Source organism: Pan paniscus, chromosome 13 (genome assembly GCF_029289425.2).
Source record: "Pan paniscus chromosome 13, NHGRI_mPanPan1-v2.0_pri, whole genome shotgun sequence".
In the NCBI taxonomy this organism is placed as follows: Eukaryota; Metazoa; Chordata; class Mammalia; order Primates; family Hominidae; genus Pan; species Pan paniscus.
In genome coordinates, this window is record NC_073262.2 from 47,758,414 (window position 1) to 47,784,608 (window position 26,195).

Genomic DNA, 26,195 nt, shown 5'->3' on the forward strand with positions numbered 1-26,195 from the left:
TGAATAATCCTGCACAGTAGGTATTCCGCTGAAGCCAACTCTAGCTGGGGGCTCGAGAGCGAAAGACACAGATGCGGCCCTGCCGCCCCTCGAAGAGTCGGATGGGCGCGCCCGTCCCCGGTGCATCAAGAGGCTGGCCCGGCCAGGGGCGAGCGGCTGGCACCGAACCCCGCGCACCTCGCCGCGGGCGGGGCTGGGCCGTAGTCCGCTCGATTTAAGGCTGGTATCCAAGGCTGCGGCCAGTCAGGCGAGGCGAGGCGACGTGAGCGAGGGTGCTTAGGGAGAACAGCCGCTGGCAGCTCAATGCTGGGTGGCTAACGCTCGACGGTGCCCGGCAGCAACCCGGCCGACAACCCGACCCGGATCCCGAGCTGCGTCGCGGACAATGCCGCGGGCCCGTCCCGGACTACGACTCCCGAAGGGCTCTGCGACCGCTCCGGGGCGGCCCAGCGTGCACTGCGCTGGCCAGTTTGACAGCCGGGCGCCCTACTCGGCTAGCTCTGCTCCCAGCCAGGGACGCTGGCCTTCTCGCGGCTTTCCCCCGATGTCTCTCTTTATTCCAGCTGCCTGAAACTCGGTCCCACGAATGGCAGGCAGCGTCCAAAATTCAACCCCGTAAAGCCAGCACCAGCCAATAAAGCGCACGGATGGAGGCCACGTGACAGCAGTGGGCCGGCCCTCCGGCTGAGCCCTGATCTCTATGGTTTCCGCGGCTCGCTAGAAGGAGTGTGGTCCACTGGAGGACTCCCTACATTCTTCCTCCATTACCTCACTGCCTCCGGTGGCTGCTGGGATACCGGAGGACTCGGGTCCCGGCTCGACTCAGTCCTCCAGCCGCCCGGGGAATACCTCTAGTTCTTCCCGGCCGCCGCCGCCGCCCCGCCGCTTCCTCCTCCGCCCGCCGGCCTCCTTCGCCCCGCCCCGTCCGCGCAGCGCGTCCGGCCCGCCCGCAGGCCAGCTTCTCTCGGGAGCCCCCACCCAGGCGCATGGCTCCATGAAGCAAGAGGAGGAGGCAGAGCGCGAGAGGTCCCGTCCGCCCCAGCCGCGTCTGGGCCAGGAGAAAAGGTGGGAAACTCGGGCTGCGCCGCACCCTTCTCCCCGCTGCCGGGCCAGGCCTCCCTCGGTCCGCCGCCGCCTTGCCCGCCGGGCCTGTTCTCGCCGGGGCGGGCGGCGGGGCCGGGAAGAGACCCCGCGGTCCTGGGGCGAGGGTCCGGGGGCAGCGTGGGGGAGGGGTCCCGGCCGGCGGGCGGGGCCTCAGGCCATGTCCCAGCGGAGGGCAGGGGGTCGGGAGGCACTGCCGGGGAGGGGCGGGCGGCGCCGTGCCCCGGGCCGCGAGGCTCGGCTCCCGCTCCTGGTCCTTGTCTGCACTCCCTCCAGGAAGCAGGCTCGCTCGCTGTAAAGTTTGGTGGTCTCCGGCGCCGCCTGGTGGCCCCCACCCACCGTCCCGCCGCCCCCTCCCCCGCCCGGCGTCTGGATTCCACCCCCGCGGCTCGGCCCAAGCTGCTCTACCCGTCGCTCCATCGTCTCCCCAACTCCCCAGCGCCCCGGACCCTCTTTCCTCATACCCTCGTGTCTCACCTTTCACCCTGTCCCTTGGCCCGCTTTTCCCCTCCCCGCTCTGTCCTGTCGTTTTCTTAACACTCTTCACACGCGCACTTCCTCCTCCTCCTCTTCTCTTTTTCCCACCCCTACCCTTGGGCCCTCCTTCCTTAAGCCCCGCTGGCCCCCCATTCCATGATACGTGCACCTGACACGCTGGGTTTCATGCCTCTCTTTCCCAGGCTGTGGGTTGTGCCCTTCACTCCTTGCCCTCCTCCATTCCCTGTCCTGATCTGAACTCCTCCCCTTGCCACGCTCCCTCACCCTTATCCCTCTGGGCCTTATCCTCTTTCACTGCCCTCTCCTAGGATAGAGTGGGTGGGGCCTTTCCCACCCACAGGAGATGTAAACAGTCTCCTGTTTACTTACATCTTTGGGAGTAGCTCAATTCTCTAGTAGTGGGGAGAGTTGGTGAAGAGATCAGGAAGAGATTTCTTCGAGACTAAGGATGGATGACCCTTAGCAACAGTGACCCTCTCCTCCCGGCATAGCAAGATGGGCTGCCCTCAGGTCCCTGCCTCTGGCGTGCTGTCCAGTAATTCTTCAGTTCTGTCTTTGCAGAGGATTGGGAAATTTATTTGTGTTCTGAAACCGGCGGAGAGCTTTTAAATGGTCTCTTCTGGCCTGAGAGCAACTTTTGCTCTGCATCTGTGGTGGGGAAGTTTTAATGTGCGTCTCATGCTCGAGTTCAATAAATAAAACCTTTGATTCTCAGTGTCCTCCCTTCTTGCTGATGACGCTAAGGATGAGATGATTCAGGGCATGGGACTTCACGGCTGCCTCAGATTTAGAGTTTGCAAGGTTTTGAAATAAGGAGAGCCTGTTCTCTAGCTATTTGCTGTGCCCCCCACCCCCCCGAAATTGCTCTGTCGAGTTGGGATTTTTCAGAAACCGTATCTATCTTACCTCTGCACTACCTGGGTGTTTGTTCACTGCACCTGCATTTCCGTCTTAGGTACGGGAAGAAGGAATGGAATCGGAAGGAAGAAAATTCATTCCAGAGACAAAATAGCTCCCCTCCTCTGTTGTAGCTGTTCCTCTGGCAATACAAACTTTCTGCTTTCAGTGAGTATTATCTTGGGCATATTTAGAGTAGAGCATCGTTGTAGTTTTTGATTTTAGGCATGTGCTAGGATTTTGGGATGTAGGTGTGTTTTCATTTGTATTTTTCTACTTCCATGAGGGGGTCCTAATGTTGATGAAGTTTTTCCGCTTGTTCCCTTTTAAAATAATTTAAATATGCAAAGGCAAGTTTGTTTTTCATACTCCCATTAGAGTGAGCTAGGTGGTGGCGTGGCACGATCTTTCCTTTATATTTCTAGTTTGTAAGGTCTGGCTCCCCACCCTTCCCAAATGAGTTTCTCAATACAACCAAAGAGGTTGTCTTAAGTTTTAGGGTAATTAACTCAGAGGTTAATGCAGTTCCTGATCAAAGTCAATTATTGGTTCTCTTTTCTATAGTTTCAGTCCTGAGAGACTTTTGGAACATTTTGTCCTAAATTTGCAATAGTGAAGATATTTTCTTGAAAATCCCATCACAGATTTGAAAATAATTAAAATTTTTCACTGTGAACTTGAAACAAAGTTCTGGGGAAAAATTATGACTGCTGTGCCCTCTTGAGTTGATTAATGATAGTATGCTAACACTTAGGAGAGAGTTTTCAGAGTGTTTCACTTCTTGGTGAAGCCTCCCAGCCCCTCTGAGGGACGCAGGGGACAAATGTTTTTATTTTACAAATGAAAGAACTGAGGCCCAGAAAAATCTGGCACCTTGCTACAGGTCACATAGAAAACAGAGGGGAGGTGAAAAAAGTTTTGACTCCTAGGTACATGTTTTTCTTTAAGCTAAGTTGAAATGAAAATGTATAGTTCTGGCCAGGCGCAGTGGCTCAAGCCTGTAACCCCAGCACTTTGGAAGGCCGAGGCAGGTGGATAACGAGGTCAAGAGATCAAGACATCCTGGCCAACATGGTGAAACCCCGTCTCTACTGAAAATACAAAAATTAGCCAGGCGTGGTGGCATGTGCCTGTAGTCCCCAGCTACTCGGGAGGCTGAGGCAGGAGAATCGCTTGAACCCGGGAGGTGGAGGTTGCAGTGAGCCGAGATCATGCCACTGTACTCCAGCCCGACGACAGAGCGAGACTCTGTCTAAAAAAAAAAAAAGAAAAAGAAAAAAGAAATTTGCAGTTCTTTATGTTTTTAAAAATCTATAAAACTTAAAAACAATTGTTGCCAGGCATGGTGGCGTGCATCTGTAGCCCCAGCAACTTGAGAAGCTGAGGCAGGAGGATCGCTTGAGCCCTGTAAATAGCCACTTCAGTCTGGGCAGCATAGCAAGACTTCATCTCTTTAAAAAAAAAAAAAAAAAAGTCTGGGCACAGTCACTCATGCCTGTGTAAATCCCAAAACTGGGAAGCCAAGGCAGGAGGATTGCTTGAAGCCAGAAGTTCAAAACCAGCTTAGTAACATAAGGAGACCCTGTCTCTACAAAAGGAAAAAAATTTTAAAAATTAGCCGAGTGTGGTGGTGCATGGTGGTGGTCCCAGCTACTTGGGAGGCTGAGGCAGGAGGATCTCTTGAGCACAGAAGTTCAAAGCTGCATTGAGCCGTGATTGTACCACTGCACTCCAGCCTGGACCACAGACGGAGACCCTGTCTCCAAAACAAAAAGGAACAATTGTATAGGTATATCTGTGATTTGTGGGGGAAAATTTTCACACACCAAATGTTTTGGATGTGTGTATGATGGGGGTTTCAAAAATAAATGATTATTTGGTATGGTTACCAGAATGTATGTGGGTTTTTCTGACTGTTTCCTGGAATAGTTCCATAAGTAGGACAGAATTATAGCTCAGGTGCCATTTCAGTACCCATAATGTAATTATTAAATTGAATTTCAAGTCAACTCTGTGTCACAAAGGAAACAACAGCTTGTTCCCTTCTGTGAGAAGCTTGATTTGAGCGAACATCTAAATGCTAAATGATAACAGAAGAAAATGCAGAGACCCCCTTTTTCTTGGCCTTTTTCCCACCTCCCAAATCTTTATGAGATCGTGCCCTCGAATAAGCTGTTTTGAGGCTTGTCTTCGAAAGGTGAATCTAGATTTTTCCCCCCACCTTTAGGCTTTTCTAGATATTTTAATCTGGTGGTTGTGTGAAACCTAACTACTTTGACAACAGTTTTTAAAATTGGTATTCAGTATCTATCAAGATGTCTACAATAATAGCATTTTAAGCAAATTTAGTCTCTATTTTAGTGTATGTCTGTAAGCTTAAATGAGGACTCTAGTGGAATAAAACTGTACAACTCTCAAGGCAGCCAAGTATTTTTCTCTGTGTTTTCTGGCATCTCAGAATGAAAAGAAACAGTGGATGATTTATTAGAAGCCATTGCTCTCCAAAGAAGGAAACCATCAAGGTCATGAGAGTAATAATCCCATGTTAATAATATGATCTTTTAGATTACAAGGTCATTCTTAATGGAATTGTATTAGGAGGGCATTATTTCTCTAGAAATTGTAAGCACTCAGAGCTGTGTTATTTTTATAACCAACGCTACTTTTATCAGTGGGGTAGGGAAGTATTGGTAACAGCAGACACTTAATAGATAGTAGTTATGTGCCACAGAACTGCCAGGTGCTTTTCGTGTCTTTCACAGCTCACAAATAAACCTCTGTGGTAGCAGGAGCCCAAGTCCACAGAGATGTGAAAACTTGCCTGAGTTGCATAGCTGGTACGTGGCAAGTCAAACTTGGGATCTGAGCTGAGATTGTAACCTCAGAATCTAGGTTCTGTCCCCTGAAAAGGGAAGCTGCTCTGGGAAAATGGGAGTTATTGTTTTCAGTGGACTTAGTAGCCGTGGAAGGGACCTGCAGTGAGAGAGGAAGGTCCTTTTGCCCAGCCAGACACATGAGTGAGGGCATCATCACATCTTTGTGTCAATAGCAGTCTCAATACCTGGTTTGTAAATACTAGCAGTGTATGAGAAATAGTTTGTATTAATCCCTGAAACCACAAATGGCCACCCAGGCAAATAAATTCTCCAGTGGGTAGTTCTGAAAGTGCTCTATCATTGAAAAAGGAAAAAATAATTCTTCCCAACTGCAGTTTAGATTGTCTGACCTATCAAAAGAAAGCCTTGAGCCACCTCGAAGTGGCACCTGAAGCCAGTTCCAGAACTGACAGCTACTGGTATGTTTTAGCAAGGATGACAGCTACCAGCATACATTGGACCAAGAAGTGAATTTAGGTGATAGTTGACCTAATTTTTAAAATGAATTATCCACAGTGGCTATCCATTTTGCTATGAATAATTATTAAACTATCCCTTGGTTTGGGCTGAATAGAATGGAGATTGTTGATAAGAATAGGTGCTTGTAATTCAGTCATCCTCAGGTTCTGCGATACTCCACTGTCAGCAGGCAAACTTAAATTATTAGATATGTAGATAAGATTGTTGGTGACAATCAGGAGTGTGTGTGCGTGTGTGTGTGTGTGTGTGTGTGTGTGTGTGTACTGTATGTAGGGCACCATGTTAGGTGCCGTGAAAGATGAAACAGATGCCCTGCGGCCTCTCAGGCTCAGGGTGATGCCAAGTTCAGTGCTGGCTGAAATTTTTAAGTTGTAAGCTGCTCCAAATAGCAGGGCAGTGCTCAGCGTCCCCACAGAGAGGGAGGAAGAGTCACTGAGTGGCCCTTGTTGCGGGCCCTAATGAAGTTCAGGGCCCCCTTGAGTGTGTACATCAGGTGGAGAAGAGAGAACGTCCTGCAAGCACAGGGCAGATGAGGATGCCGCAGCATCACTGAGGAAGGCTGGTGACTTTAAGCACTAAGGGCACACTTTATTTGACACCTGCAAGGTTAGGAGGTCTTAAGAGGTAAAACAGTGGTTGCTGTGATTTCTGCCAGCTTTTTGTTGAAGTATGAGTATTGTTTCCATCTGGTGGAAACCTAGTTTTAACTAGCTTATTCTTATTGGTGGTCCTAATGGATGAACAGGAAGAAATGGGGATCACTACTGCGGACTCTCACCATGGCCCTTGAGCTGAGCTTTGTGCAAGTAACCAGCTGAAGGCCTGGAAGGGTCTTGGTTATATATACTTTTATAAAGCAAGGGTTTTTACACCTGATTTCAAACTTTGTCTTTTTCCTTCCATTTTTATGGAGAATGGGGTCTTACTGTGTTGCCCAGGCAGGTCTCAAACTCCAGGGCTTAAGCTATCCGCCTGCCTCTGCCTCCCTAAGTGTAGGGATTACAGGCGTGAGCTCCTGCGCCTGGCTTCTCTTATTTCAAATGAACCAGCTTCACAGTAATTTGTACTATGCTCACAGTACCATCCTTGGTAGTTTTTATAAAGTTTGGCAGGGAAGTTTGGCGGGCACACATTTAGAAGAGGTAAGTACGTCATTAAGTGGAGCATTTGTTTTTGGCTGATGAGAAGGATAGTCTGATCTTTTAGAATGCTATTATTCTGAAGTACCTTACCTAGTACTCACAAAGCCGGGCTGCTGGAGGACCAGGTGTCTCTTGATCACTGTAGGGCAGTGCTGAGAGCTGAGTCGGGAACTACTTAGTTGTGGATGAGATACCTACATTGTTGGAATAGGACTAGAGAATCTCGAACCTAAAGAGAAAATTTCGATGAAATTCGTTGATAGTGGTTGATGTTTAAGAAGTCTTTGTTTATTACCAGCACCTTGGTTTACATTCTTTACCTGTAGTTGTTATATATTAGACCATTTTTGCATTGCTATAAATACCTGGGACTGGTAACTTATTTAAAAAAAAAAAAGGCTTATTGGCTCAGGGTTCTGCAGGCTGTACAGAGAGCATAGCAGCATCTGCTTCTGGGGAGGCCTTGGAGCTTTTACTCATGGCGGAAGGCAAAGCAGGAGCGGGCACATAACATAACAAATGCAGGAGCAGGAGAGAGTTGGGGGGAGGTGCCACACACTTTTAAATGACCAGATCTTGAGAGAAGACACTCACTGTCATCACTATCAGGAGTACAGCACCAAAGGTTGGTCCTAAATCATTCATGAGAAATCCACCCCCGTGATCCAGTCAGCTCCCACCAGGCCCCACAGCTAACATTGGGGATTACAATTCAGCATGAGACTTGGGTGGCGACAAACACGCAAACTATATCAAGTTAATATTTGCTTTTTGTTGGCAGATAAGTAAAATATTGGACCCCTCAAAAAACTGCCTTAAATAATTCCATAGAAGGATGGGAGGTGGAGAGAGTAGGTAATGCACAGAGGTATAGATGAAGTAAGATTGGCCATAGGTTGGAAATTTTTAAATATTGGGCTCATTATACTATTTGTGGAGTATACTATTTTCTCCACTTTGGTCATGTTTGAAATTTCCCATAGATTTGAATTTATGGAATAAGCTTTTAAAGAAATGCCTTCTAATATATTTTTGATGCAGAAAATATCTAACTCTGCTTTTGGTCACTAAAACTCAACTGAGACTATCAGTTGAATTGGTTATTTAGTGGCCTCCAGAGAAATGCTTGGGTTTAAAGGGCCAGAGATTGTGGTTGGTCCTGTTCATTGCAAATCATAGTTGGAAGATGTGGGGGAACTGTAAACACAACTGTGTAAAATCAACTGTGATTATGACCCACTGCGGATCAGTGATTGTATGTGGCATGTAGGCAGAATCTTCTGGACTTGAGTTCATCTGCATTGGTGTGGTTTGAAAATCCCTTCTGTTGCTCTGTGATGGAGTGTTTCACCAGTCAGGTGGCTGATACCACCTGGAAGAGAATGTCTGAGTTGTTGCCTCCATCTCACAACATTTAGCTTTTCCTTCAGGTGTGGTTTGGTGTAATGAGAATGATGAAAGGCTTTTTTAGCTTTTGCATTTTATTCTTTCCCTTTGATTCTTTGAATTCTGAGGCTCTAGAGGTGCAGAGCCTCAGAGCCCTATTAAAACACCAACTCTCTGGGAATGCGGTCCTGCTGCTTCATCTGACCTGTATCTCTAGCTCGCTGCCCACAGTTGCACACAAAGTAGAGTCAAGTGAGAACTCAGGCCGGTGACACCCATCGTGGATTCAAATGACCCTGGATGAGGGGATAATTTTCCAGGTGATGGCTGAGATGTTGACTTTGGGCTTGGTTTTTCATATTGTTTTCCTGGCTCCATTTTTGTTGGCAAGATTCTATAAGCTGTTAGATTAGTTCTTAACATACCCTAGAATTTAAATTTTTATTTATTTATTTATTTATTTATTTATTTATTTATTTATTTATTTATTTTGAGACAGGGTCTTGCTCTGTCACCCAGGCTGGAGTGCAGTGGTACAAACATGGCTTACTGCAGCCTCAACCTCCTGGGCTCAAGGGGATCCTCTTGCTTCAGCCTCCTGTGTAGCTGGGACCATAGGTGCGTGCCACCATGCCCAGCTAATTTATTTTATGTAGAGACAGATGCCTCACTTTGTTGCCCAGGCTGGTCTCCAACTTCTGGGCTCAAGCCATCCTCCCACCTCGATCGACCTCCCAAAGTGTTGGGATTATAGGTGTGAGTCACCACGCCCAGCCCAGAATTTATTTATTTATTTTTTAATCCTGCCCTAAAGAAAGACTGAATCCAGTGGATATTATTGGCAGGACTCATTCTTTCTTGTAGTTCCAGGCCATACAGCCTGATACATAGATTGCGATCTAAATCCTAGTTCTGGCCCAGGTGCGGTGGCTCATGCCTGTAATCCCAGCATTTTGGGAGGCTGAGGTGGGCAGATCACCTGAAGTCAGGAGTTCAAGACCAGCCTGGCCAACATGGTGAAACCCCATCTCTACTAAAAATACAAAAATTAGCCAGACATGATGGCACGTGCTGGTAGTCCCAGCCACTCAGGAGGCCAAGTAAGGAGAATTGCTTGAACCTGGGAGGCAGAGGTTGCAGTGAGCCAAGAGCATGCCACTTCACTGCAGCCTGGGTGACAGAGTGAGACTTTGTCTCAAAAAAAAAAAAAAAAAAAATTCTAGCGCTGCCACTTAGTGGCAGTGTGGACGCTGTAAAATGTAAAATGATGGTAGCATCATCTGCCTTGTTGAGTGCTTTAGAGGATTCAGTGAAGCCCTTCTTGAAGAGTGTGTGCTCTGTGCAAGCTCTGCTGTAAGCCCAGAGTGCACAGCCAAGTACTGGCCCCCCAGGAGTTGCCCTCCTAGAGAACAGTGGAACAAGAACCCAGATGATAAGAGCAGTTAAAAGTATTGATGCTTAACACATACTAGTCACTGTTTTAAGCCCTTTATGTACATATATATATATATATATATATATATATATATATATATTTGGAGACAGAGTTTCGCTCTTATTGCCCAGGCTGGAGTGCAGTGGTGCGATCTCGGCTCACTGCAACTTCCACCTCCAGAGTTCAAGTGATTCTCCTGTCTCAGCCTCCCGGGTAGCTAGGATTACAGGCATGCACCAGCATACCCAGCTAATTTTGTATTTTTAGTAGAGATGAGGTTTCTCCATGTTGGTCAGGCTGGTCTCAAGCTCCTGACCCCAGGTGATCCGCCCACCTCGGCCTCCCAAAGTACTGGGTTCATAGGCGTGAGCCAGGGCGCCTGGCCTCTTTACATATGTTAAACTCATTTAATTCACCTAACAACCCTAGGAAGCAAATACTATTATTATTCCTGTTTTGAGGAAACTGAGGCAGAAAGAGATTAATCGTGGAGGAACCAGGATTTGAGCCCAGGCCACCTGGCTTTGGAGGCAGCATTTTAAAAAACCAAGGCACTCTGCTTCCCCTCTCAACAGTCCAAATAAGACAGTGACATCCATGGTCAGAAACAGTGTAGTCATTGGAGGTTTTATTATATTGAGTATGTAAGACTTTCTCAAAAAGAAGCCAGGTGTGGCTTACACCTATAATGACAGCTACTGGGGAGGCTGCAGTGAGGATCCCCACCACACCGCACCGCCCCCCCACCACCTTTTTTTTTTTTTTTTTTTTTTTTGAGACAGGGCCTTGCTCTGTTGCCCAGGCTGGAGTGCAGTGGCATGGTCATAGCTCACTGCAGCCTCAACCCCCTGGTCTCAGGCAATCCTCGCTCCTTAGCCTCCCGAGTAGCTGGGACCACAGACATGTGCCACCATGCTCAGCTAATTTTTTTTATTTTTTTGTAGAGACTGGGTCTCCCTGTGTTGCCTATACTGGTCTCAAACTCCTGGGCTCAAGGAATCCTCCTGCCTCGGCCTCCCAACATGCTGAGATTACAGACATGAGCCACTGTGTCCAGCCAGCGGGTGGGGGGTCGGGGCGGGGAGCGGATCCCTCCCTTGTGGCCAGGAATTTGAGACCAGCCTGGGCAACATAGTGAGACCCCCATATCTCCAAAAAAAAAAGATAGCTGGGCATAGTGGTGTGTACCTGCAGTCCTAGCACTTTGGGAAGCTGAGGCGGGAGGATCACTTGAGTCCAGGAGTTGGAGGCTGCGGTAAGCTATGATTGTGCCACTGCACTCCAGCCTGGGTGACAGAATGAGACCTGTCTCTTAAAGAAAAAGAAAGAAAGAGAGAGAGAAGAGGAGAGGGGAGGAGAGGGAAAGAGAGAAGCCCCTATTTCAAGCAAGACATGAGAATGTACAAGCTATTATTCTTCGGCCACAGAGAGCTTTGATCTCAATTGGAAATGCCCTTGATGTGTATTTTGTTATGGATCAGCATATATGAAGAACATAAATAATCCTTGTAAAATGTTTATATCATTCAACGTAAAGTGACAAGTTGTTTAGAAATAATGGCATTGCAAATGGGTGTGTAAATATTTAATTTGAAATTTAAAAGGTTGAAGAATTTACAACTGAAATACTATTTGTAGATCAATGCCTAAAAAGATAATTATATGACGTGTCCAAATCACAGGGGAAAATTTAGGTAGGACAGTGCAAATCTCTCTTCTCTCTCTCCCTCCCCCCACTTGCCCTTCTTTCTCTCTCTTTCCAGCCAAAACAATAACATACAATGACTTGAGAGAAAACTTAGTTTTCTGTACTTAGAAACTTCAGTATTTTCAACATTGAAATAACTAGTCTCTATTTTCCTGATTCTGTTGAGGAGTGACACTTTTCAGACAACAGAGAGGACCTTGGTTGTGTTATGGCTATACATTTTTACCGCGGGCTTTTAAAGAAAAAAACAATAAAAAAAAAAATCCCTTCTTTCCCTTCGCATCATCAGCTGGGAGGAGGCTGTGGCTCCCCAGCCCATGTGACACCACATTTTGTTAAGCTGGGTGGCTTTGTATCTGTCTGGCTGGCTATGACAGGGCAGAAACTGCCACCTCACAAAAGGGCTGTGAAGCTTGGGTCATTCATGTGAATAAAGGTTTCTGCTAGGTTGCAGGTTTTTTGAATGGGGTCTTGAAAGGATAGGGAGATGTATAGAAATTGGAGTGAGTTCAGAGGGGAACCAAAGAGAATGAGGGGGCTGGAGGAGGAGAGCTGCAAAGACAGAAAGGTGGGAGCCTTGTGTTAGAAGATGTGCCCTCTTCAGAGTGACAGCCAACTGCTTTTCATCCTTGCTGTGGTTTGGGGCTGAAAGTACGAAGATAGATTGTAGTTAGTGATGAGGAAAATACAGAAGGATGTGGTTAACAAGGAAAATCATGAAAGTTCCTCTGGAGTTCTTTAAAAATAGGATGGTTCAATTTGGAGCCTCTAAAAAAGGTAGAGACATCATGATGATGAGTCTGACAGGTCGTGCACAGCCCTCCAGGCAGTCTGGAAATGTCCTCAGCCAGCTTCACGCTGGCTGGTGCCCCACCCTGTCTTCTGCCCTGGGGACTCTTGGGGAACAGGGAGCTGCTTGGTGCCTGCCTCCATCCCTGGTAGTTATCTGGAAATTTTATGGAAAATAAAAATTAGTTCTCTTTTAGGAAAAGGTTAGGGGCTTCTTCTCCTGGTCTGTGACCTGGAGGTTGAGTGGGAGAAAGAATTTGACAGCTCTTAGCTGGTCCATGCAGACTCTCTCTCTTTGATGTTTTTTCCTCTCCTTTTAACTAACCATTCAAATTAATGCTTAACTTCTCATTTTGGTTAGGGTTCTGCAGCATTCCAGACCTTGAGCACTGAATCAGGATGGGAAAAAGACGTTGTGTTCCTCCACTCGAGCCCAAGTTGGCAGCAGGCTGTTGTGGGGTCAAGAAGCCCAAATTATCTGGAAGTGGAACGCACAGTCACGGGAATCAGTCCACAACTGTCCCCGGCTCTAGTTCAGGACCTCTTCAAAACCACCAGCATGTGGACAGCAGCAGTGGACGGGAGAATGTGTCAGACTTAACTCTGGGACCTGGAAACTCTCCCATCACACGAATGAATCCCGCATCGGGAGCGCTGAGCCCTCTTCCCCGGCCTAATGGAACTGCCAACACCACTAAGAATCTGGTGGTGACTGCAGAGATGTGCTGCTATTGCTTCGACGTACTCTACTGTCACCTCTATGGCTTCCCACAGCCACGACTTCCTAGATTCACCAATGACCCCTAGTGAGTAAATCATGTGCTGGGGGCACTGAGGAAGGCATGGTGACATCTTTCTGGGGTGATTCTCTTGAGAGGGTCTGCTACTTGGAAATCTTTATTATCATTTGAGGAAAGGGTAATGGGAAGAGAATGATTAGAAATGTCCAGACAATATTTAAAACATTCAGTGGATTCAGTAATGGAAGGGAGCAGTTCACATTTGGAGGAGGCTGTAGGCTTGTTGTTAAAGTAATGTTCTGGAAATCAAGTGAGCTCATTCTTGGCTCTTCTGTTGGTTCACATGGCAGTGGGTATGTCATTTAACCTCTCAAGTGGGGAAGTCACGCCATACCATTGGGGACCCCCATAGTGTTGAAGTCCAGGTGAGTTGGAAGTCTGAGGGCCAGGCTGGAGACTAGGAGCTCTCATTCACTGGGATCTGTGATTTGGTTAACAGGGGTCCCCTCACTTTGTTCATGAGAAATCCCTTGGTAAACCTGTAGGGCCACTCACATCCCATCAAGAAGTCAGAATCTGCTTCAGTATTTTTAGTTCAAGATTCTTTGTTGCTTGTCCCAAGCCCTCTACTGGTCTCAGTGACTTAAATAAGCAATATGTATAAAGTAAACTGAAGAATTCCATGCTAGCATTTTCTTCTTCCTCAGAATTGGAAGCCGCTCTGAGCTGGCTTTGAAGAGCATTGCTGTTTTTTTATTTTTGTTTTGGGGGTATGCTTTTGGAGTGTTCATTGATATGAGATTATTCATTCCTCAATTGTTGGTTGCCATATGGAGACTACAAAACCTTGGCTGGGGCATGGAGAGGGTGTGAAGAAAAGGAGCCTCTTCCCTTGGGAGACCTGTCAGGTTGGCAAATCACACACGCACAGAGCTAAGGGGAAGTTGTTCTCTGTGAGTGTGTCAGAGGAGAGGAAATGTGGAGGGAAGTGTGCTCGGTTTTTTGGGAACTGTCACCCTGGGGTAACATGGTTAGAAAACACCTGACTGAGCAGGTGGAGATCCCAAGCCTGAGTGAGATCCAGGGTGCCCCACGTAAGAGAGAGATGCAGTTTGGAAGAACAGGTGGTGATGTGGGTGTTTAGGGAAGGTTTAGACTGTTGTATTCAAGGCTTTGCATTTCCATCCTGCAGGCAATGGAGGCCTTGTCTTGAAGGATTTTTCAGTAGGCTTTGGGGCTGCAGCTTTGGCTGGTGCTGTGCAGGTGCTTTATTGGGAGGAAAAGATGGCTAGATGGGAGAGCTGCTGTGGGGCCCTTTGTGACAGTGATCAAAGCAGGTAACTTTGAAAACTTAAGTTGCCTCTAGAAATGATTAACTCAATCTAAGAGGTAAGGACATTAGAGTGTGGAGGGATTTCAGGAAGAGGGAACAGGCCTTGAAACCTCTTGCTAAAAAATCTGTCACTGTCAATCTGATATAGTCTTAATGAAGTGTGACTTTGGCCTAGAAACAGAAAATGGCAACTCTGCTAATAAAAAGGTTCCTTGGCTGGGCGCGGTGGCTCATGCCTGTAATCTGTAATCTCTCAGCACTTCGGGAGGCTGAGGTGGGAGGATCACTTGAGCCCAGGAGTTCAAGATTAGCCTGGGCAACATAGTGAGACCCCCCTCTATTTTTTTTTAATCTTTTTTTTTTTTTTCTTTTTGAGACAGAGTCTCACTCTTGTCGAGGCTGGAGTGCAGTGCACAATCTCGGTTCACTGCAACCTCTGCCTTTCAGGATCAAGCGATTCTCCCACCTCAGCCTCCCGAGTAGCTGAGATTACAGGAGCCTGCCACCACGCCCAGCCAATTTTTATATTTCTAGTAGAGGCGGGGTTTCGCCATGTTGACCAGGCTGGTCTAGAACTCCTGACCTCAAGTGATCCGCCCACCTCGGCCTCCCAAAGTGCTGGGATTACAGGCATGAGCCACTGCACCCGGCCTTTTTAAATCTTTTTTTAAAAATTAAAAAATGGTTTTTGAGGGAACTTTTTTTTCTGAAAATTTGTGAGTGGAAATATTTGTAGTTGTCAGGGGCAGACATGATCATGGAAGCAACATGGGTTTGCAGATGAATGGGGCTGTGCAGGTGAGGCGTGTCATCATGAAAGACGGAGCTGGGGAGCATGGCTACCTGGATAAATAGACTTAGGGAAGAGGAAACTGGAGAATTCGAAGGAAAAGTTGAGTCTTGGGCAGAGAAAGAGGAAAGTAGCATGTAAATTTGGCGGCAAAGTGAATTAAAGCTGTCAGCATGGAACATGGGAACCACTACATGGAGCCTTTCCTTACGCTGCCTTGTAGGTTTCCCGTTTCCAGCCAGGGACTGTGCCGTTTTCAGAAAGGCAGAGAGTCCTTCGGGTAGCTGGCAAGTCCAAAAACAGGGATTTTTGGCAATAACAGAAATGAATAGGGACAAAGCCAAAAGGTTTTGTTCTTATCCATGATTAATTTGGGGCTGGAGAATGTTTTGTGTTTTGCTTTTTTTAGTCCGCTCTTTGTGACGTGGAAGACAGGGCGGGACAAGCGGCTTCGTGGCTGCATTGGGACCTTCTCAGCCATGAATCTTCATTCAGGACTCAGGGAATACACGTTAACCAGGTAATGACACCAGACATTAAGAACTGTAGATAAATTGGCTAGAATCAGAAATAGCTGCCTGACTTTATTTCTTCTAAGTGATGTATGTTGAGCTTTCTCTTTTTGGTAATCAGGAAATGTAAGGGGCTTAATCTGGTGAGTCAGTTATCAGTTCAAGTACAGACAGTTAATAGCATCGAGTTGTTTTTAACATGTTAGTGTTGATGAACAATAGATACTCTCTGCATAGCTCAAGATTCATAAATATGTGGGCTCTATGGCACCTGATATTGGCTCCTGACTCCAGAGCAGCCTTACCTATGTTTTCTGTCCCCCTCCAGTGCACTTAAGGACAGCCGATTTCCCCCCCTGACCCGAGAGGAGCTGCCTAAACTTTTCTGCTCTGTCTCCCTCCTTACTAACTTTGAGGATGCCAGTGATTACCTGGACTGGGAGGTGAGAACAGCCGCATTTGGAACTCTGCATCTCTCGTTGCATTTGGGTTCGGGTTAGTACATGGCAATGTATCTCCTTCATTGAGAGAAAGGGTATAAGAATGTGAAGGCTGAGTTTGGAACCAATTGTGGGCAACATAGGTGACAGAAGAGGTGCTGCTATACCAGGAGTAGGCAGAAGTGTCAGTGGAAAGGCTCGCTTCTCCTGATTCTCCCTAGTCTGCTTGGTTTACATCCTTCTCCCATGTCTAATAAGAGATAATGGGGTAAAAGAAAATATTCCAGATCCTTCTTGGCAAGCCCTGGAGTAAAAGTTTTTGTTTGCTTGTTTTTTTGTGTTTTTTTTTTGAGACGGAATTTTTTTCTTGTTCCCCAGGCTGGAGTGCAGTGACGTGATCTCAGCTTACTGCAACCTCTGCCTCCCGAGTTCAAGGGATTCTCCTGCCTCAGTGTCCCAAGTAGCTGGGATTACAGGTGCCCACCACCATGCCCAGCTATTTTTTTTTTTTTTGAGACAGAGTCTCGCTCTGTCGCCAGGCTGGAGTGCAGTGGCGCAATCTCAGCTCACTGCAACCTCCACCTCCTGGGTTCAAGTGATTCTTCTGCCTCAGCTTCCTGAGTAGCTGGGACTACAGTCGCGCGCCACCACACCCAGCTAATTTTTGTATTTTTAGTAGAGATGGGGTTTCACCGTGTTAGCCAGGATGGTCTCAATCTCTTGACCTCGTGATCCACCTGCCTTGGACTCCCACAGTGCTGGGATTACAGGCGTGAGCCACCATGCCCAGCCATTTGTATTTTTTTAGTAGAGACGGGGTTTCACCATGTTGGCCAGCCTGGTCTCAAACTCCTGACCTCTGGTAATTCACTGGCCTTGGCCTCCCAAATTGTTGGGATTACAGGCATGAGCCACTGCGCCTGGCCAAATAAAAGTTTTTATTAGGAATCAGATGTGAAGGATCATGACCCCAGATAAAAACCTTGTGGCATGCTTATTTAATGGAATAGGGTCAAGGAACATATTCACAATTCCTGGATGAGTTACTTAAAGAATGCATTTCTCCTACCTTCATATTCTCAGAGTTGGCTGTACATACTCTCGACCCTTCCCTAAAAGCAGAACTTTCTTTGGCCTCTATACCTCCTGAGATAGAATTAGTCATGAAATGCGAGAAGGTCTCCCTTTTCCAGGCCTGTGTTAAGCTGGTCAGGGAACAATGTTGATTTATATGTGGGGACTGAAGTTCCATTAGAGTAAGTAAATGCCATTTACTTGGTTGTACTTTTTTCTATAGGTAGGGGTCCATGGGATTCGAATTGAATTCATTAATGAAAAAGGTGTCAAACGCACAGCCACATATTTACCTGAGGTTGCTAAGGAACAAGGTGAGTTGGATGAATGGGATTTTAATGACAAGTATCATTCACAGTGGTGCCAGTTAAAGGGCAAGAAAGTGAAGTGTGTCATCTTGCAGCCCAACTGCAGCTGAGAATGAGGGCCTTTCTGCCTCTTAATACCTGTCAAATTCCTATAGAACCAAGGGTAAACTTCCAAAAAGGTTTAGGAGCTGGGAAAAGCAAAAGGGTAAATCGTTCACTTACTCACCTGATATTTCAAACACTTCTTTTCAATGAATAGTTTTATTTCTTGGCCCCTTAAACTACAGTGGCAATTGTAGCAAAATACCACCAATCAACCTGACCATATTGTAGAATTCAGTAGGTACCGAACTTTGGATCACAAATCATTAAACAATGTTATACATGGCAAAGGGTGTAAACATAGTCCCTACTGTTTTTTAAAGAACTCAGTAGTCGGCCAGGCGTGGTGGCTTACTCCTATAATCCCAGCATTTTGGGAGGCCAAGGTGGGCGGATCACAAGGTCAAAAGATTGAGACCATCCTGGCCAGCATGGTGAAACCCCGTCTCTACTAAAAATATAAAAATTAGCTGGGCATGGTGGTGCATGCCTGTAGACCCAGCTACTCAGGAGGCTGAGGCAGGAGAATCACTTGAACCCAGGAGGCAGAGGTTGCAGTGAGCCAAGATCGTGCCACTACACTCCAGCCTGGTGACAAAGCGAGACTCCATCTCCAAAAAAAAAAAAAGAACTCAGTAGCCTATAAGTTCTTCTGATGGGGACGTTAAAGGTAGGGTGGATCAAGCAGATTTTGTCTTTAAAAGAATATCTAGAAGGGTACCTTTACATGTTGCTTGTGCATTCTGTGATACGTAGTGCAGTTTTCCTTCTTTCTTGGAATTAGTCTGATTTTGAAAATAATATGTGAAACACAGTATTTGTTGGGTATGAGCCTAGAATACAGAAAAAATACCCGGTGAAGTGTATATCATGAGCAAACATGGAAAACGATTGCCTGGTTGGTTTTTATTTTGCTTGTGCTTAAACTTTTTCAAGAGCAGTGTATATGTGGCATAAAAGCAAACCTTTTAGCCACCTCTTTTAGGTCATAAACCTAACACACTCTGTACAAGGAGGCATACCATGTTTTGTAATGGGGAGGTGTAAATAATAAGTAAATAATTAAATTACTTTTGCCATTTGAAAGTTGGTTGGAAAAATAAAAACTTCGGAGCACCTAGCATAGTAATTTAGGGGATTTTCTTTGGTTTTTCAATTTGATGAAGTTGGTTTTATCTGTTAAGAATGAGGCTGGGCACGTTTGCTCATATCTGTGATCCCAGCACCTTGGGAGGCCAAGGTAGGTGGATACTGGAGCCCAGGAGTTCAAGACTAGTCTGGTGGCGAAACCTCGTCTCTACAAAAAATACAAATTCAGCTGGGTGTGGTGGCACACACCTGACAGTCAACAGCTGCTTGGGTGGCTGAGGTGGGAGGATCACATGAGCCTGGGAGGTGGAGGTTGCAGTGAGCCAATATCGCGCCACTGCGCTTCAGCCTGGGTGACAGGAGTGAGACCCTGTCTCAAAAAAAAAAGAATGTGCAAGAATAACAATAGTATACGCATGAGCAACTTTCCTGCCCTTCCTGAAGGAACAGCTCCTTCCTTCCTTCCTTTCCTTCCTCTCCTTCCTCTTCTTCCTCTTCCTCTTCCTGTCTTTCCCTTTTTATTTCTTCCTTAAGACAGGGTCTCCTCCTGTCACCCAGGCTGGAGTGCGGTGGTGTGATCCTGGCTCACTGCAGTCTTGACCTCCTGGGCTCAGATGATTCTCCCACCTCAGCCTCCTGAGTAGCTGGGACTACAGGCGCATCCCACACGCTCACTTAATTTTTGCATTCTTAATAGGGATGAGGTTTAACCATATTGCCTAGGCTGTCCTTGAACTCGTGGGCTCAAGTGATCCTCCTGCCTCAGCCTCCCAAAGTGCTGGGATTACAGGTGTGAGCCACCACACCCAGCCAGCTTCTCGCTGTCAATTTTTTACCATAGAAAACAGGACTCCAAAAATCATCAGATTGAAGGAAGATCACACAAAGGAATATAAGTTGCAGAATTTAAATTCCTCTCTTCCCACAGAGCAGCCTTGGGTACCAGCACTAGGCCAATAGGCTGGTCTAAGTTGGAACCATGTTTGTTCCTAGATAATTATACTGGGGTAACATCTGACAGGAAGGACGCAGGAGCAGGGAGCCTGGGGACAGCCATTATGGCATGTGTCGGGCTATCATCTCATGTCTCAGAGTCTCCACGGGACTGGCAGACAGACTGGGCGCCAGGTACGTGGGGGTCAGTGCCCAGGGCTTCCTCTGCCTTAGCAGACTCGGCTGCTTCTCGAGTCCCATTTCTCTTCTTGCACGGGCCATGTGAGAGCATGCCTTACTCTTGCATGTGCATTGACCTCAGTGTGGCCTTTCTCCTCCCCAGACTGGGATCAGATCCAGACAATAGACTCCTTGCTCAGGAAAGGTGGCTTTAAAGCTCCAATTACCAGTGAATTCAGAAAAACGATCAAACTCACCAGGTAAGCCATTGTCTTGTTTTCCTTATCGTTTCAATTTAGTTGGGGTTGAATGGAGGATAATTTTGATGGGATGGAGAAGAAGTGTTCTCTGTGAATGTCCCTAAATCAAAGAAGTGTGGGTGAAGTTCACATTTTGAGGAAGCAGTGGCAGCAAAGGCAGAGACTCTCCCAGCATCCTATGTGTCTCCACAGCTGAGCTGGGGGCACAGTTGGAGCAGGGCAGGTCTGCCCTGCAGGCTGTGGATGGCTTTGCCAGACCCATGTGGTTGGGAGGCTGAGGGGGAGACTGAGATTAGGAGACAAGGCTCTCTCTGGAAGTCCAGAGTCAGTTGAGGTGCCGCTTTCTGACTGCACATGTAGTCAGGCGGCAGGAGATACAGGAGAGTAAGAAAATGCTTTTACAAAAAGTTAAAAGGAAATGCCTCTCATTTGTGGGGAATACTTCTAGGAGGAGGCTGCCTAGTGTAGTAGAATGCAGATGGACTTGGAGTTGGAATCCCAGCTCAACATGTACTAGCTGTGTGACCTGAGCCAGTTATTCTGCCTCTCTGAGCCTGTTCCCTGTCTGTAAGATGTGAATGATAATACCTTAGAGTTGTTTGAGGCTGTGCTAAGGTAATGTATGGAAAATTTCTAGCCTGTGGCCAGTCAACATTGTAGGTGATCAGGAGATGTTAGTTCTCTTCTCATCCCTATTGAAATCAGAAACACTGAGAGGTTTAGCTTCTATGGGCTTTTGTGGGCCTCTTTTGGGCCCCTCATCTGTAAAATGCTGAATAATCATATACTAATCTCACAGGTCTGTTTGGAAGATGACCCAGTGTTTTTTAAATGCTTTGGATTCCAAAAATTTTTAAAAAACAACAAAAAACTCTTCAAATACAAAGCATTATTATTATTATTATAATTTATTTGAACAGCCATTTCCCTGTCAAAATTCAGGAATAATCACCTTGCAGTGGAGGAGTGATTACAGTGGGAAAGAGATGGCTCTGGGTAAGGATTGTCACACCCAGCTCCTGTGGTCTGTAGTAGGCTCCATAGGTTTGTAACACCCCATGCTTCGCATCCTGACTCATGGCTCTTTCCAGAGCACAGCCAAAGTGCTATGAATTCTGTTCTGACGACCCTGTGATATGGCATATTCATCTGGGGAGTGAGACCTATATAGCCCCAAGGATCCTTTAACCTGCTTCAGCAGACTTTGACCCAGAATTAGGTATCTGTGTCCCTTTTAGTTATAATAACTTGTTTGTTGCTCTTACGCGAATTGAGGTTGCATTTCTGTCAAATGTATCACATTTACTCTGGAAGTAGATGTGCAGTTTGCACTGGGTTTTGGTGCAGCCATCTTCCAATCTGCCACCCGAGTAATTTGACCTTGAAATTCTTCATCCAGACCCCAGTAGCGGATTGCTTACGAGCAGCCTGATGATAAGCACGTGTAGTGTTTCAAGGTGGGATGTGCTGAAACACATTCTCGGGGGAATTGTGATTGTGCTTTTTCATCTTGTTCATTTGTAATAACAACATTGTTTTCTTGTGCTGTCTTTCATTTTCTGTAAGTAAGATTGCTCTTGGTCTTCCATTTTATTCTTTCAAAATGTGGAATAAGCTTTTGGTTTTTCTCTGCTGAGTGACTTTACAAAATGAAGCGTTTGGGGTTCCTAATACCCTTTCCTGTTTCCTCATACAGGTACCGAAGTGAGAAGGTGACAATCAGTTACGCAGAGTATATTGCTTCCCGACAGCACTGTTTCCAGAACGGCACTCTTCATGCCCCGCCCCTCTACAATCATTACTCCTGACACACGGCTGCATGACCAGTCCCACCCCCCCGTGGCCACCAATGGCTATGACATCATTGGAGCAGATGCCTCCTCTTCCTGGTCCAGTTACTTCTATTACTGCACCATTTTATGATGCTAGCTTCCGTTGCCAAGTCTGCCTCCCGCTGACTGAGGGAGGGTAGGGTTACCTTGAATGAAACAGAACTTGAGGGGCCCAAGCCTTATCTCAGCCTTTCCTCAATATGGGGTTCCGTTGGATTGGGGCTCCTCCATGACTAGTGGGAATTACTGTGGGTTCAGAAGACCCTTGTCTGGTATTTGCCACATGGGGTATTGGCCACACGCTGGAAGCTGAAATTGATGATCCCTGAAGGTTGAACCCACACACACCCCTGCAGCCTCCCCAGATGAAGTAGGTGTATTCCCCTGGCAGTCTGGGCAACGGAGACCAAGAAACATTTTTAGGTTGTTTTAAATTCCTTTTTTTAAACTTCCAGTTTATTGCGTACCAAGAGTTGATTACAACCTCCATGCTTCATAAGCGGACGCCACGTTAGGGTTGGACGTGGGCACCACGAGTCCTTTGAGGCTCCTGGACAGAGACCCACATCAAGATCGGAAGCCCTTTGGGTGGCGTTGCAGATCTCATTGCTCAGTAGGCCGTGAAGATTTTCATCCTCATCCCACTCTCAGTTGGATTTTCTGGCACTCTTCCTGCATTGAGTCTCCTGATTACTGAACAGAGCTCCGTCTTGTAGCCTGCTGAGGAATGGAATGGAATGGAGATGCCCACAGGAGGTCCTGATGTCATCACTGCACGCAGGTGTGAGAGGAGAGACCTCTTCTGCACCGCCCGGCTACCTCACTCCTCTGCTGGTAGCAGTGCCTATAGCTGGACCTAGGTTCTCAGAAGCGTAGATGTGCAAACAAGCGATTGAGTTGGGCTTTAGGAGGACACATCATAGGAGAGAATCCAGGGTCTGTAAGCTGGTTTTCTTTTCAGGTGACATCCTGAGGGGCCTGTAAGCAGGGGAGCTCCTTTTTCTAGTTTGCCTGTAGAGGTGGGAAGACTGTTGGTGTTTCTGTCCTTTACAGGACATTAGGAAACAGTTGTGTAATTACACAAGGTGGACCTTTATCTTGCCTGACATGCTGGGAATCTTCACCCCACCAGGGCAAATTTCCAAATAGCTCATTTTATTCTAGGTCTTTCAAACTTTCATGTGACATATTTCCCTTTCCCATTGTTGCTGATTTCCAAATCGCTGTCAGCAATTTTTTCCTCTCTCCTTGCCTATTCTTCACTCATTTGGTGGCAAAGGTTCATAGAACTAGGGGACTTGGAAGATGCTTTGAAAATATTGTTACAAAGGCACTGCTAAAATGATTCACAGGGAGAGTGGCCAGTTGGAAGAAGGATCCTAAGGATGTGACACTGGTTTTCAACAACATGCTTAGAGAACTCATGAAGTGGATTGGGTGTCAACCCAGTGAACATGTTTTTATTTAATTTATTTTTTGAAGTTTATGTGGTGATGGTGTGGCTTTCCGAAATGGGCAAATATTCAGAAGATCTTTTGCATTTTCTTCTGCCAGGAATGGGGAAGGGGAGTGGGGGCACAATCTGAGAAAGGACACCTGTGCTGTTCTAGGCATCGCTGGCAAGTTTGTGGGAAGGGATGGGCAAGGGTGAGTGGGTTTGCTCCACACTGTCCTGTGCTGCTCGAGAGGACCTGGGACGTGCGAGGGAAACGTGGGTGACGGTGCCTAGGCTGCAGCCCTTCACTGCTGTGCTGGGTTCCTGCAGCCTGCTACGTTTCCCTTGGCAATGTAAATGAAGATGGAGGGGTCGTTTCGTGATTTCCTGCTGCTGAGAATAAATGTCTTGTTAAAAACATGTGGCAACGGTTACTCTTAGGTGCCATGGATCGATGTCAGGGTGGTCAGCTCTGGACTAAGCCACCCACCTCCAATTTGTACAACAGTATTGATACATAGGGCTACACTCATTACTGTTCAAGTGTTCTATGTTAAGAGTTGTGTTTAATTTCTAAAGATTAAAAAAAGCAAAAAAATTGGTGCTAAACCTTCACCCCTGAGCACGCTCAGTGAGACTGGTCATGCAAGCATTTACAGTGCCATGCTCCTCAAGCCGATTTTTTCTTGTAGAAATGTTGCCCTATTTGTCTTCTCCAATGTATGGTATGTTATTTTATTTTATTATTTTATTTTATTTTATTTTATTGAGGGGGGGTACGATACCTGCCATTTAAGAAAATGAATAGAAAATTTTAAAACCCGAGAAATGGGGAAAAAAAAAATCAGTGCACAAGAATTGGGCTGGTTAGGCCCAGCACCACACTGAAGTGGGCTCAGTGGTTTTTGGAGTGAAGAAGCCTTACTCCCTGCACATTCCCTCATGCTCCCACACAAGTCCAGCAATGGAAATGCTTGGGTTCCTCTTGCTTTGTCAGGGGACTCAGGAGTCGACCAAGGGAAACCATTTGGCCCCGTGAGGAATGGGCATTGTCAGTATCCGTCCTGAACGGGGCCTAGTCAGGAAGCGGTCTAGAAGTGTACGGTCATGGTCGCCTCATGAAAGTGTGTAGCAGGTGGCTCTCAGGAAAAATACCAAGTCTGGATCATCCATGTGGCAGCTTTGCATAGGGAGAGGATAGCTCCGAACTGGAACTGAACTGCCTTCTCTGCACGCTTGACCAAAGCAGTGATGAGGGCGGCCAGTACCTGCGGTGTGCGTGGTAGGTTTAAAGAAAAGGGAATGTTTTCTGCTGAGTGTTTCCTTTGTCCTTGGGCTGCTCGAGCTGGACAGTAGGTAACCACTGTTTTCAAGGACCAGCCCAATTTCTCTGGCTTGGTTCGGAGTTCGTTTCATCCCTAGCTGTGAGTGCCTTTTGGTCTGGAAAGTTGGCTTGTCTCATAATACCCACAGCTAGGACATTCTCTCTGTAATTATGAATTGTCCTTGTTTTACATTAAAAGAGAATGTCTTTGATCACTAGAGTCTGTCGGTGTTGGATTATTTCCACTGTGAGATTCTTAAAACTTTTTTGCTTCATAATAATAAAACAACTCATGTTAGAGACCCTTTCAACATGAAAGGTTTGTAGTTGAGACATTACATATATTTTATTGTTTATAATAAAAATCATCTATACAAAAGAAGTCCTGGGTGTTAATATTTTGCACAAGATCTGTTTTCCATGATGTGTTGACATCTACAATTTCACTAACTGTTGACGTTATTTTCTATTGAGATTCTGGAGCCTAGGGAGCTATGTGTTCTTTTTGTTCATTTCGTTCTTACTTCCCTGAAGCAAGAGACTATATGGCCTTCAGTGCAAAGACTTCAGACCAATTCTTTGTATTACACTTGGTTGCCTCTTGGCTATATAACTTCTGAGTGCAAATCATTGAACACTTTAACGAAGTATTGTAGAGAATAAATCATAATGGATAAAAATCGTTTTGTTCTGCTTTTTCTTTTTTAACCATGTGACTTGATTTATATGGAATGGTGATAACAGTTGTTTTATTTTTGAAGACAGGCAACAAGATAGTATTCGGTCAGCTTGGATATTTTGTGTGGTGCTCGTGACCCCACCCTTGTGTATATTTTTATGGTTGGTGGCAATGTCACTGGTGTTTTAGAGCCAAGTTCCATGAGCAATCATTCGTTAGCCCTTTAAGATTTGGGTTTTTCCAGACAGGTTCGCTGTTGTTAGATTTTCAAATGAGACTGACCTTACCAAAAAAAGCCAAAATCTCTTGGGGAGGAAAAAAACACTAAAATTTAATATAATTTGGTGATGTTAATTAATTCAAGCAAAGACCCTGGGACATACTGGTGCAGTCTGACCTAACCAGTGACGTTTTGTTTTTGGATGGCCCAGAAAAGATGAGATGTGTTTGGAGAAAAGGACATCTTCAGTTTACGCTTTTTTTTTTTTTTTAACTTGGCAAAAATAATTCAGTATTCCATCTGGGCAGCACCCTGGGGTCTGCTTGTCCCTCCCTGGCTCCAGCCCCCTAACCCAACCCACCCAAAGATCAGCAGTTGACACTTATTTGCAGGGAGGTAGAATTTTTTTTTAAGGTACTCAATTCTGAGGCCCTTAGCGCTTAGCAAAGCTCAAAAACACATGGCTACAGATAAAAACATGCTATCAGGGTTAGGTAATTTTGAAAACTGACTACCAGCAGCTGGTTAGACGTTTACAGGCTTTGTTAATAACTGATGTGTGTGAAGAGGAATTCGTTTCTTCAAGGGAAATTAATGTTCTAGAGATTACATTCCATAGTACCTGTAATTAA

The 26,195-nt window shown here is 46.2% G+C and overlaps 1 protein-coding gene across 6 annotated transcripts; it reads left to right on the forward strand.

Moving 5' to 3' along the window:
• Positions 1-660: 660 nt before the first annotated feature.
• Positions 661-25,344, forward strand: AMMECR1L (AMMECR1 like). Of its 6 annotated transcripts, none has more exons than XM_034954209.3 (9): positions 928-1,065; positions 2,555-2,664; positions 12,674-13,118; positions 15,585-15,695; positions 16,016-16,130; positions 17,425-17,515; positions 19,694-19,828; positions 19,977-20,073; positions 21,770-25,344. In XM_034954209.3, the coding sequence occupies exons 3-9, from the start codon at positions 12,712-12,714 to the stop codon at positions 21,879-21,881; spliced, it is 1,068 nt and encodes a 355-aa protein (XP_034810100.1). In that variant the 5' UTR covers positions 928-1,065; positions 2,555-2,664; positions 12,674-12,711; the 3' UTR covers positions 21,882-25,344. The 6 variants fall into 6 exon arrangements, with proteins under 6 accessions (XP_034810103.1, XP_034810100.1, XP_034810101.1 ...); XM_034954210.2 differs by lacking the exon at positions 21,770-25,344 and adding an exon at positions 21,165-21,292; XM_034954212.3 differs by lacking the exon at positions 19,694-19,828 and having other exon boundaries at positions 661-1,065.
• Positions 25,345-26,195: the final 851 nt, after the last annotated feature.